This window comes from Toxotes jaculatrix, chromosome 6 (assembly GCF_017976425.1).
Source record: "Toxotes jaculatrix isolate fToxJac2 chromosome 6, fToxJac2.pri, whole genome shotgun sequence".
In the NCBI taxonomy this organism is placed as follows: domain Eukaryota; kingdom Metazoa; phylum Chordata; class Actinopteri; family Toxotidae; genus Toxotes; species Toxotes jaculatrix.
The window spans coordinates 11193319-11206762 of record NC_054399.1 but is presented as its reverse complement, the minus strand read 5'-3'; the positions used below and the strand labels follow the sequence as shown (position 1 = coordinate 11206762).

Here is a 13444-nt window from a genome sequence, read left to right as displayed (position 1 = left end):
GCTGTTTTGGTGGAAGATGTTGCAGATCGCAGTGTGAGTGGTGTGGTAAAAAAATGTTGCGCTCGAGTCACACTCATTCATGCACAAAAGAAAACCATCAAACACACTAAGCCTATTGTATACATTTTGATTGTTTTGGGTGACTCCATTTATGCTGGACACGAGTTGCCTCACACCATTAAAGCCAAAGCTATCTTTGCCCTCATACTGACAGCGGGCTATTTTGGAGGTTAGTATGTGGGGAGAGAGATATGTCAGCTGTTCAGCACTATGCTCCATCACAGAAAAAAAAAAAGAAAAAGAGAGAGAAAGTGCTATAGGCTGTCTGTTTTGGGGACTGGGATGCAGTTTGCAAACCTGGGCATGTTCTTCTTTGGCTAAACGATGTTGTTGTTAATCTTCCAGGCTTTGTGAGAAACAAGACAAGACCTGGATAGATCTGTTGCCATGGTGGATGTTTTATCCAGCTGTTTTTTTCAGGTGAAGGTGATATCACCAGAGCAATAAGAAGGTATGAAAGGATATTTTCTTTCTAGAAAACACCTGTCTAGTTGAAGGTGGGTACTTCATTTTAAGTGATCTTGTATGTTCTTGTTTTATTTTGGTACTGTAGCCAAACATTATTTCTTTTGTTTGTTTGCATACTTTAATAGAATCAGTCTTACTGTGAAAGGTCAGAATTGTATTAAATGAATACAATATTTCACTATTAGCTGTTTTAAGTTTACTCAGCTTGTTGCAAATGTGTTTTTTAAATTGTTTTTTATTTCCGTGGTATTAATCTAACATGGCATCTTGAATAAGATCTCATTAGACTTAATAACATAGTAGGCATCGAGAGGTAATTTAGATAATTGTTGGCAAATTTAGCATCACTGTGTGACGCATTATGAAATGTCAATTTAGCTAATGAGTTTGAATGACCCCACACTTCAACCTCTCAATGGCATTTCGTGATCTCAAATATCATATCAATCAGTTCAGTAATTGGCAGGTCTCATTTGGCCTCTTGTTTTTTTTAATGCTTCCTTTTTTCCTGAGTTCAGTGCATGCAGCCTGATAGTGGTGGAATCACAGCTGAGTCTATATTGGTGGTGCTGAGCTCAACCAAGTGAGATGATAGAGATTACTGTGCTCTTCATTACTGAGGAGGACTGGCATGCCATCACAGGGATCAACCACACGAGAGAGTAACCGTGTGTATTCATTTTGATAGGCCCGTGTTGCCCTTTTGGAGGTGATGGTTAGTAGTGATCTTTATTAATTTGAGAGGACTTTGTTTGGCATTTGAAATTATATTTGTACCCAACACAAATACAGGATATACTCTACAACAGGTTATGTAGGAAACTGTAGCTACGGACAGTGTCTGAAAGAAGCTAAATGCTAGTAGGTATGAATGAGTTGGTGAAAGCTGTTGGTTTCATGGCAGGACCGAATATTTTTCATTATAGTGGTAAGATTGGTCATGAATTGTCTTTGTAGCCAAAAGTATTACCTTATATGTATTATTTTAATCACATTATAATTCTTGCCCTTTTGTGATTTCTGTGGTAAAAAGCAAAGATTCCCTAATCACAAAATCAGAAGAGCAGGAGATATGGGAGACAACAAACCCGGAGGAATAGTAGCAGCTGCAAGTATGTTCTCTTCTCATGCACAGCTGTATCTTTCAGTGTGGGTCTTACAATCTGAGTGAGGAACTATTAGATCTCTACTATTGTGTGTGTTTGTTTACCAGAGAACCGGCTGCAAGTGGTGAAGGATTTGCAGGATGTGGAGGTATCTGAGTGTGAGAGCTGCTCCTTTGAGGTGACCCTCAACCTGGCTTACATCGAGGGTATGTGGACCAGGGATGGAACGCAGCTCAAGTCCAAGCCCAACTGTCGCATCAGCATGCATGGGAAGAAACACTCCCTGACACTGAACAGGGTGGCTCTGGGAGATGCCGGCCTGTTCTCTTTTGAGGCTAATGGTGTTCAGACCTCAGGCTTGCTCAGTGTCAGAGGTAAGGTCAAACAACAGACTGAACTACTTCCGTGGCTACAGTGTTTATTTCTCATAAATATGTCATGTCAAGTCCAGGTCACATCCAAGACCTAACCAAGACCTATACATTTAAATGATGAGATAGCCTCATTATAATATGTCTGATCATACCACATCAGGTAATGGTCTAATATGCCTAAGGGAAAAAAATACATATAGTTCTTTTTAGTAGAAAAAATGATACATATTTTGTATAAGTCTTATTTTTGTAAAAGTCTTACTTATTGACTAATTTTTAATTGTATACATTAAAAATTGCTGCTAGCCTGTGTGCCATGCTAGCAGCAGGGCTCTTGGCATGGCAATGTCTGTAGACTGGTTGGTCTGCAGATTCATAAAGTCCTGTTTGAATTGCTTTTACTGAGGTAATAGTCATGATTTGGATGTCTTCTGCCAGCTAGGGACATCTGCATAGTGAAGGAGATGGAGGATGTTGACACAATGGAGCGTCAGCCTGTGAACTTCCTGTGTGAGGTGAATCAGGTGGACGTGGATGGTCGGTGGTACAGAGATGACTGCAGGATTCGGCCTGGAGAAAACATCAAGATCAGACATCAGGGCAAGTGACCAACCACATGGGCTTTACAGAAACTAACAGCCAAAGAGTATAAATACTCCCCAGTGAACTTCATAGCACTCTGAACTTTGGTGTGTTTGAGTGGTCATGGTGGTTGTAGTGGGCAGTTGAGTTCCTGGATGTAAATATATAAAAAAGAAATAAAAACCTGGGTAAATACAATATATAAAAATAATAAAACATTTTGCTTTAATCTGATTGCAGGTAAAACTCACACCCTGTTCTTCAAGTCAGTCAGGCCAGAGCATGCTGGAGAGATCAGATTCACCGCAGAGCGTGTGTCATCCTATGCAACTCTCACAGTAAAAGGTGAGCCACCAGACTGTTAATGTCACAGTATAACATATATTTATGGAAGAAACAATGTCTGACCCTATCTAGTAAGGTTTACAGCCTGTTCTTCCCTTCTTAAGAGCTCCCGGTCCAAATAGTGCGCCCTCTGAGGGTCAAAATAGCCATGTATCACCACCGGGGTCTGCTGGAGTGCCAGGTGTCACGGCCTAATGCTCAGGTCAGGTGGTACAAGAACAGGAGGGAGCTCCTGCCCAGTAAGAAGTACCAGCTAATCAGCCAAGATGTCTACAGGCAACTCACCATCGATGACGTTTGCTCATCAGATGAGGACACCTACACCTGTGATGCAGGAGATGACAAAACCTCATGTCAGCTCCTGGTGGAGGGTGAGATGCTTGCTGTCACAGTAATCATAGGATTCACATGTTATGTGTATGGCGGACTGTATGCTTTGCATTCATATAGCTGCACTTTCACATTAGTAATACATATTAGATAAAAAGACACATGAAAAGAACTAAATGGTTGATGAACGTGTGTTTCTTGGGTGCAAACTAAACAATCGTAAGTGTTATTTATAATGCTATGAGTCAGGAGTTGGGTCGGTAGTGGTAACGTGTATTATGGCTGTACATGCAGAGCAGGCTATCAGCATAGTGCGGGGAATGAGCTCAGTGGAGGTGATGGAGCCAGAGCCAGCACTGTTCCAGGTGGAGACCAGCCTGAAGTCAGGGAGGCCTCCAAGGTGGACCCTGAACAGTGAGGTGCTGGAGCCATGCGCAGCGGTGAACATCAACAGGGAGGGCACCGTCCACAGCCTCTGTCTCACCTCCACAGACAGCTCCATGTCTGGTCCTGTGGTTTTTGTGGCTGGCAAGAGTCGCTCCACTGCTCAGCTTACTGTGAAAGGTGAGTATCTCAGACTCTCTGAGTATGAAACACCAGGAAATTTAAATTTATCATAGAATTGATATTTTCTCAATCTTAATCTGAAAAATTATGGTTTGAAATGAAATATCATATACAATGTGGAATATTGTTTTTGTTTTCATCAATGAAAATGTTAGTAGGAATCACAGCCACATCCATCACATATCACTGTAAACTACTCAAAGGCTCTCATAGTTTTGACAAAATCTCATCTGGTGTGGCCCTGCCCTAGATAATGGAGAATTATTTGCAGTGTATACTTGCATATGCTATTCATATAGCTGGGAATTACTAGCAGCCTCTTTGCTCCCTTTCTTGCATAACATCTTATCAATACTAAGAAGTACTATAACCACTCTGTTATCATGAAAAGGATAAAGTGGATACAGTTACATTTTTAGGGGTGTCTCTTTAAACACTCTTTCCATTTTTCCCTTGTAGAGCGACCTCTTCAGGTTTTTCACCACTTGGAAGATGTGGAGGCGAAGGAGAACAGCTCTGTGACTCTGAGCTGTCAGTTTGCCCCTTCTCCTAGGGTGGTGCGGTGGTTTAAAGGTCGCACTGCTCTGAAGACCTCAAACAAGTACAGCATGAAGAGAGAGGGTAAACGAGCCCAGCTGACCATTCATGGCTTGATAGGAATGGATGCAGGGCAGTATCGTTGTATGGCTGGAGGTTCACAGAGCGCTGCACATGTTAAAGTAGAAGGTAGGTTAAACATGGTTTGGATAAAACTCAGCTCTTAGGTATTAGATATTAAATATTTTAGATTTTTATTACTGCATCTTTACGGTAGTATTCTTATACAGTACAGCATTTATACAGTACAATTTCTTTACATAATTAATTGTGTCTTTGTATTGTAGTGCGAACACTCAAGTTGGTCAAACACCTTGAGCCAGTGGAAATTGAGGAGGGCGGCATCGCCACTTTCTCATGTGAGCTCAACTATGTGGTCGCCAACGTGGAGTGGCTTCTCAACAATGTCCGCCTCTATTCCAGTGCCATCAACAGGATCCAGCACATGGGCACCATGCACAGCCTTGCAATCAAGAAATTGCGGCCACAGGAGAGCAGGGTCACCTTCAAAGCAGGCCTTCTCTCTGAGACTACAACCTTAAAGGTCAAAGGTCAGCTGTGGGAATAACTGAGGTGTATGATTAGGTGCTTTTTGTTTGTTAATTTCTGAGAACACCGTTAATGAAATTGTCCTGCCCTTTGGGTCCAGAGCGTCCAGCAGTGTTTCTGAAGTCTCTGGAGGATGCAGTAGGAGAAGAGCAAGGGGAAGTCTGCCTGCAGTGTGAAATTTCCAAAGAGACAGTGACCCCTGTTTGGAGAAAGGATGGCTTGGTCCTGACAGCTGATGATAAACATGAACTACTCCAGTTTGGGAAGTCCATGGCTCTGATCATCCATTCACTGAGCAAAGACGACGCTGGAGAGTACACCTGTGACCTGGGCACCAGCCAGACCAAGGCTAAAGTAACAGTACATGGTGAGGAGGAGGAATGTCAAGTGTTTCTCTTTCTGTATTTGAGATCTGGTGCACAGGTGGTACAGTTCAATATAAATTGAACTGCTAAAATATACTCACAGTAAAAATGCTGCTTTGTTTTATTATATCCATCTACAGACTTACACATCACCATTGTTCAGCGTATGAAGACCACCTCTGTCCTGGAGGGCGAAAGGTGCACTTTTGAGTGTCTCCTCTCTCACAACGTCGATGATGAGCCTTCCTGGACAATCAATGGCCAGGTGGTGGTCAGTAATAGCCGGATCCAGGTTATCAACAATGGACGCAAGTATAAGATGACCATCAGAGATGCCATAATTACTGACGCTGGAGACGTGGTCTTCACAATTAATGACCTCAGTTGTAGGACCATGCTTTTTGTCAATGGTGAATACCTGGCTGTTGTAGATCAAATTATCAGCAGTTTTATCTGTTTGTGTATGCGAGGATATCTATCTTTGCAATTTATTTTGAAAAAAGCCATTTGGTAGATGCCTTTATACAAATGTAAATGTGAGTGAATGCATTTCCCCTCCTTTTAGAGAAACCGGTACATATCTTCAGGGACCTGCTGAATGTCAAGGCGGTGCCAGGCGAGGACGCCGAGCTGAGCTGTGAAATCACCAAACCAGAGGTCACCATCCGTTGGCTGAAAAATGGCCATCCGATCAAGCAGAGCCCTAAGTATGAGATGACCGTGGAGAAGAACTTGGCACGGCTGGTGATCAAGAACACCACCATCAAAGACTCTGGGGAGTACTGCTGTGAGGCCGAAGGCGTTGCCTCCCGTGCCAAGCTGGAGATCAGAGGTAGGTGAGAGTATTATAAATCCATTTTATCTGATAACAATCATCAGTAAAAAATATGGTGGGCTTTACTGCTGTGCAAATCAGTGCAGATCGGGGGACTACAGTTCTAAGTGTGAAGGCTGACTCAATTTTCTGAACTTCACTATCCCTGTCAGAACTCCAGCAGACATTTGCAAGGGAGCTGAGGGACACAAAAGCAGAGGAAAAGGGTAAAGTGACCCTGGAGTGTGAGACCAGGCGACCAGCCAAGCGTGTGACCTGGCTGAAGGGAATGGTGGAACTGAGGTCTGGTAGGAAGTACGTCATCAGGCAGAAGGGCGTGGTGTTATCCCTGACCATCACCTGTCTGGAGAAATCAGACACGGACATTTACACATGTGATGTTGGTACCATGCAGAGTCGGGCACAGCTGACCGTGCAGGGTGAGACCACAGCACAAGGGAACACAGGACACTGATTCAATGTGGTTTAGGGGTGTTCACCTAAAGGCAGGTTTGGCCAAATGGTAGTTGTGGGCCACACCAGGACAGATATTTGTATTTTATTATACACAAGTTCAGTGATAAAAACTCTGGCTCATACTAGTTCCTTTGACTGAGTGATAAATTAATTTACAAAGTAAATACTTAACAATAAAATTAAGGAATACATATGCAACAGCAGACATATGGAATTATACAACTAGTATATAGCTGAGCATTTAAGGATTAGAAAAATGATAGAAGTTGCTGTAACTTAATTTGTTTCTTTTTTGGTTTGGTTGTTTTTGACTGGTGCAAAGAACACATTCATGTTAAATGAGAATAGCACAATAATACTCAAATAACCTGCTACTCACTGTCCATAAAAGTCTCAATTTCAAGAGCTTCAATTATTCAACTGATATGTGACATATACTAACAGAATTGCAGTATATACTAAGTAGTAATGATGTTGATTGAATCCTCTAGTACAGATTGTATATAATGTTTCTTGGATTTTTGACTTTTTCATGTCTTCCATGTTTCACTTAGGCCAGAGAGTGTTGATCCTGGATGAATTAGAGGATGTTGAGTGTCTAGAAGGTGACACGGTCACATTCAGATGTCGGATCTGTCCCAGTGACTACATCGGGGTCAAGTGGTACCTGGATGAGACTCTGCTCTACACCAATGAACTGAATGAGATCCAGATGCTGCCTGGAAGTTACCACACCCTCACATTTAAACAGCTTGCCCGCAAAGACACTGGCACTATTTCATTTGCAGCAGGGGACAAGAGATCGTATGCCTCACTGCTGGTTAGAGGTGAGACTTTGATCTGTGTCAGAGTTTTATTGTGTACTTTTATGTCACGTTTCATTTGGTCTTGATGTGGTTTCATCTCTTTGTGTTCCCAGAGAGGCGTCCCACCATCATTAAAGCACTGGAGGACTGTGAAGCTATTGAAGGAGGTGGTTTGGTCTTGTCCTGTGTGGCCTCCAAGCCATGTCACATCCTCTGGTACAAAGATGGCTGCCTGATGTGGAGCTCCTCCAGATATTCTACCAGTCGTTCTGGCTGTGAGGCTCGACTGACGATTCGGGAGGTCTGCAACAATGATGCTGGGGTGTATGAGTGCAGTGCTGGATCTGTTACAACTAGGGCTGTTGTAACTGTCAAAGGTATGAATAGAAATCTGTGGGCCTCGAATGACAAAGGTTTGTGGAAAAAATATAATGAGTAATGTTGTCCCCTCTTTATTGTCTGTTTTTAGCCATCCCAGCGGAGTTCATCCAGCCTCTAAAGACTGTGGAGGCCAAAGAAGGAGACACTGTGACATTGACCTGTGAGTATTCTTTGCCTGGGGTCCAGTTCCACTGGAGGAAAGGTTTCGAGAGTATCAGGCCTGGAGACAAGTACGTGATGAAACAGAGAAAAACAATTATCTCTCTAACTATCAAAACCCTGAAGCCTGAGGACTCAGGAGAATATACCTGCCAGTGCCGAGATCACCACACAACAGCAAGCCTCAAAGTGCACGGTAAGACCCATGTAATTCTTTTCTCATCACATTTTACCATACCTATTCTTACTCAAAACCTTGGTCAGGAATCATTTGCAAGCCAATTTCATGTTAATTTTAATAAAGTCAGTTATTTTAAATGAGCTCAATGTCAGTCATACACTGAATAACAATCAATATGTGTTTCTCTCCAGCAGCTTAATGTATTTTAAGTATGAATGTTGGAGCACATTGAATCAAAGAGTCATCAATTTACTCTTTTACACTGAAGGTTGATTAAGTAATTTTTGTGGCTGATTGACATAAGTTACAGATTTAAAAATTTACACAAATAAAAAGCAGTGAATGAAGCCAGTTAATGAAAACATTTAAACCGCAATCCACTTCTCAAAAGTTTAAAGCTTTCACAACAACGCCTCTTGCTTTCTAGCGATTCCTATTTCATTCATACAACAACTAAAGGACATGCAAGCAGAGGAGGGCAGCAATGTCATATTGCGCTGTGTGCTATCCAAACCTGGAATACCAGTAGAATGGAGGAAAGGACATGAGATGTTGAAGAATGGGGTCAAGTACCAGATAAGGAAAAGGGAGACCACATTGGAGCTTCTGATATGGAAGCCTGTGCCTGAGGACAGTGGGGTCTACAGCTGTGTATGTGCTGATCAGATGACATCTGCCACTGTGAAAATCACTGGTAGGAAATCATTTATTGATAGGCTAATGTGTTGATATATTTTAAATCAGTTTTAACAAATAAAGTTTATGGTTTATGGTAACAAATAAAATTTAACAATTATTTATCTGAATCTATGATGCTCCATGATTCCTCAGCTCTCCCAGTCACCTTCAAGCAGAAGCTGAGGAATGTGCTGATTGAGGAGGGCAACACTGCGACTTTACGCTGTGAGCTGTCTAAATCTGGTCATACTGTGGAGTGGAGGAAGAGGGGGAATGAACTCATCAGGAATGGAGAGAAATATCATATGCGGCAGAGAGACATGCTGATTGAATTGAGGATCTTTGATGTGACACCTGAGGACAGCAATATCTACACATGCATCTGTGGAAGTGGAAGCATAGAGACCACAGCAACTCTAACTGTAAATGGTAGGTGTTCATTATTTGCAGTATTTTATTATTTTCGATTACTTTTTATCTGTTTACTTAATGGGAACAGGAAACCATATTAATAAAAAAGGTCTGCATACAAGAGCTGAGCATTTAAGAATGAGAAATATGATAGTAATTTACTCTCTGATTCAGCAACTGCTAAATTGAATTTGTTTTACTTAGACTGGTTCAAAGAGCGCTGTAATTTCAAAGCAAAATAGCATGATTACCCACACATAGTTACTTGATTTTAAGTGCTTAAATTATTTCCTTTTCATCATCTAACTTTTTGGTCTCCCTTTAGCTCTTCCCATCACCTTCAAGCAAAAGCTGAAGAATCTCCAAGTTGAGGAGGGACACAACATCACATTGTATTGTGAGATCTCTAAACCTGGAGTCCCAGTGGAGTGGAGACTCGGAGGAGATCTGTTGGAGAACGGAGAGAAGTACCAGATTAAGCAGAGGGACTCTGCTCTGGAGTTGACCATTAGAGATGCTGTGCCAGAGGACAGTGGCGTCTACACCTGTGTGTGTAGAGAGCAGAGGACAAAGGCCACTGTTAAAGTTATTGGTATGCTCAGTGTGTGTTGTGTGTGGTGATAATAATCAGATGCATGTGTGTTCACCTCGCCTTTTGCAGAAGTCTGTTGAGCTCAAGGGGGGAGTTGTAGGTTTCAGCAGTGATCACTTCCGCGTTCAAAAAGCTGCAGTTCCTCGGCCACTGACCCCCATGTTAAAATAGCCAACTTTACAGCCTAAAAAACATATTTACAGCCTGGGGGTGAATTTTTTTTGTACCACAACCGCTTTAGTGTTATTTAGGCTTAGAATTCTTACATAAATTTGAGCGTGGTTACGTTGAGTGACAGCCCCATAGACAGGCACTGGCAGTTAACTCTTTGCTAAAGCATCGGCTGAGCTAGGCGGCTACATCCAGAGGCCTCCGGCGGTTGACAGGGGCTGCAGTGTCCGTGTATGTTTGCCAATGTTTGGATAGGTTTTTATGACATATAGGGCTTGTTGTAGTGTAGACTGTACTAACCGACCGTCGAAGGAGTCTGTGTCACAGTTTTTTCGGTAAGTAAATTTCTCACTATTTTACCTGGATGTTTGCACTAATTAGCATGTATTAGCGTATTTGCTGCTGGCTTATGACTTCATTGCCGATTTATGGTCGCTGCTGATACAGATAGAGGACCGGTGCAGCTAATGTTAGGAACGCTGTTGCGGTGTGTTCCGTGCTCTCAGAGTCCGTTTATTGCGGGAATACTAGGCTACAATTTTATTTCGTCTCATTTTTCTGTTTAAAAAGTCCGACGTTGCATGGACAGAGCAGCTCTGTCAGTAAGCTGCTGCTGTAACTGTGAAAGCCGGTAAATATTAAACATTTTAACATATTATTATTATTTTCATTATTTCTATTATCATTAACAATAATGACAGTAGTAGTAATAATAATAATAATAATAATAATAATGTTTTTAACGTTTTAATATATTTTAATAATATGAAATAATATTGTTTCACAGTTAAATAATACGCTAGAAATAAATTTCCCCCCAAAACTCCACCAAACCCTGCAGCTCCACCTAAAACCTCTCTATCTGAAACAGTCATGTTTAAAACACAGCAGCAACATTATGATCTCTGTTGTATGCTGTGTCGCGGTTACACGGGGTCGTGCTAGTCGGGTCGGACTCGGGGACTGTAGTGTGGTGGATGCATGCGTGTAGCTGCCGCTTAGCTTGTTAGCCTAGCTGATTAGCTGATAAGCCTTAGGCTAGCTCGGTTGCTCCTAGCTAAGCGGCTCTACGTCCATGTTTTATACAGTCTATGGTTGAGCTACCTGTAAAATGCTTCTTCAGTAATATTGCTGCTGTTCTGCTTTACATGTACAAACAGTATATGTGTTTGGCTCAACAGCGGTTCCTGCCACATTTAAAGTGAGCCTGAAGAGTCAGGTGGCTGAAGAAGGGAACAGTGTGACTTTACGCTGTGAGCTGTCAAAGAAGGGAGTCGCGTTGGAGTGGCGGAAAGAGGGTCAGGTGCTTTCCGAGGAGATGTCTCGAGGAAAGTATCAGATGAAAGTAGAAGGAAAGACAGCTCTGCTGACAATTATCAGTGTCCAACCAGAAGATGCAGGGAAGTACAGCTGCATCACAGGAGATGAGAAAACCACAGCTGAAATCAAAGTGAAACGTAAGTTTGAAGCATGGAAAGACCAATGAGAACACATTATTCTATAGTCACATGAAGGAATTTCATCCTTACATCAAAGGTATGATTTTTTTAAAGTCTACATTTGTCTATATTATTCACATCATATCCAATACCCATATGCAATCCCAAGAAACGTAATTCTAGAATAGTTTTACAAGAAGTATTTACAAGAACAAGTCTTTTTTGAACACAGTGTTCTCAAGGCTCCAAGTAATTTGATTCCAAATATACAGTAATTTAGAAAGTCCAAAATCACACACCCATGATGCCAAAATGTGAGGCTTATTATTTTCACAAGGAGAGGCTTAAGAAATATGTAAGCAAAATCCAAGGAGTGAGTGGGAAAGTCCAAAAGAGAGAGTCTTGAAGAGGGCTCTGTCTGAGAATTTGAGTTACAATTGATAACCTTTAATCTCTGAGTAAGCAGACAGCAGGGTGAATAAAATCATTTCTGTCACGCCTGTAACAGCACTTCCTGTGACATTCAAACGGGAAGTCCAGCGCCTGGTGGTGAAGGAAGGTGACAGCGCAGTTTTCAGCTGTGAGCTCTCCAAACCTGGAGCTCCGGTGGAGTGGAGGAAAGGCAGAGTCGTCCTGAAGCCTGGAGAGAAATATGATATGAAGCAGGATGGACGTCTGACTAAACTGGTTATCAACAACATAGAGGAGAGCGATGCCGGGAAATACACCTGCAAGACTAAAGACTGCCAATCAACTGCTGAGCTCACTGTCCAAGGTGAGACTAATTGTAGTCAGAAATTCTCACAGAAATTTTTGAATCCTGATTTTGTAAAGCATTTTTTTTTCCTTTTGTAAATTTTCTTAATGTATTCAACAGAATCACCTGAACGCAGACGTCAAAGAGGTCAGCTTCAAAGTAGTACAATGAAAACAAAATAGATACAGTGGGTACTAGTGCTGTGTGACCTCCATTATGTACTATAGTTTCTCCAAACCTTAATGGAGAGTCTATTTCTGCTCATCTAGTCATCCAGCTTTACAGCCTGATTATAGCTAAACAGTACTTTGTGGATCATTTCATATGGGATATTTAGATAATAGTTTGTCATTTTATCCATTCCAAGCAGTTCTTGCTAATGCTACTGTTCAACTAAACAGTAGCATTAGCATTACATGTAGCATTAGCATTTTTCATGTAAAATATTTTACATGTTAAAAAAAAACCCTTTTGGTGATTTAACTAGTCACTGATAATGGATTGTATTATAACCCATTATCAGTGTTCACTGTTAACATAAACGCAGTAGTTAGTTTGATTATGAGCATGACTTGTCTTGAAAACATATCCCTGCTATTTTGCTTACATTACTGCTACAATATAGTGTCGATTAAACATTTATTCTGTTCCATGTTCTGTTACCATGTTTTTGCTTTAGTTATTCTGAAGCAGAGTAGATTAGTGCACTTTTTGTTCAGGTTCTCTATCCACTTTTATTTGGCTCTAGATTGTATCCTTAGTTCTTGTTCAAGGAGTTTATTGACTAACGATTCGTGATCATTTATTCTAACCATGGCACTTACTTGTTTAAGCTTTCCAGGAGGTTTTCATTTTCATTGTATATCTACTTAAACATTTTTTTTCTGGTTCACGGTTGTTGACAGGCTTACCACCAAGTTTCAAGCTGCCTCTAGTTAACCAGGAGGTGACCGAGGGCAACAGTGTTGTTCTGCGCTGTGAGCTCAATAAACCTGCCCCATCGGTGGGGTGGAGGAGAGGAGGTGAGCTGCTGAAGAATGGAGACAAGTATCAGATGAGGAAGAAGGACCTCCAGGTGGAGATGAAGATTGTGGACCTCGGTCTGGATGACACTGGAGATTATACCTGTATATGTGGAGAACAGAGGACAACAGCTAGGATCATGGTGAATGGTGAGTGGCCAGTATGGCAGGGTGACAAAACAAGTTGTAAAGCTCATTATTTAAGAATTTTGA

General features: G+C 41.6%; 1 protein-coding gene across 1 annotated transcript in view; it reads left to right on the top strand.

Moving 5' to 3' along the window:
• Positions 1-489: 489 nt before the first annotated feature.
• Positions 490-13444, top strand: part of obscna (obscurin, cytoskeletal calmodulin and titin-interacting RhoGEF a) — a 40724-nt gene continuing 27769 nt past the window's right edge. The window contains exons 1-22 of the mRNA XM_041039817.1: positions 490-557; positions 1562-1640; positions 1742-2008; positions 2447-2608; positions 2831-2935; positions 3040-3306; positions 3560-3829; positions 4292-4558; positions 4717-4980; positions 5079-5345; positions 5484-5753; positions 5909-6175; positions 6331-6597; positions 7189-7461; positions 7554-7817; positions 7910-8176; positions 8589-8855; positions 8993-9268; positions 9576-9842; positions 11195-11470; positions 11961-12227; positions 13115-13381. Of these exons, the coding sequence (XP_040895751.1) occupies positions 1601-1640; positions 1742-2008; positions 2447-2608; positions 2831-2935; positions 3040-3306; positions 3560-3829; positions 4292-4558; positions 4717-4980; positions 5079-5345; positions 5484-5753; positions 5909-6175; positions 6331-6597; positions 7189-7461; positions 7554-7817; positions 7910-8176; positions 8589-8855; positions 8993-9268; positions 9576-9842; positions 11195-11470; positions 11961-12227; positions 13115-13381 (5137 nt within the window). The 5' untranslated portion in view covers positions 490-557; positions 1562-1600. The remainder of the gene's footprint in view (positions 558-1561; positions 1641-1741; positions 2009-2446; positions 2609-2830; positions 2936-3039; positions 3307-3559; positions 3830-4291; positions 4559-4716; positions 4981-5078; positions 5346-5483; positions 5754-5908; positions 6176-6330; positions 6598-7188; positions 7462-7553; positions 7818-7909; positions 8177-8588; positions 8856-8992; positions 9269-9575; positions 9843-11194; positions 11471-11960; positions 12228-13114; positions 13382-13444) is intronic.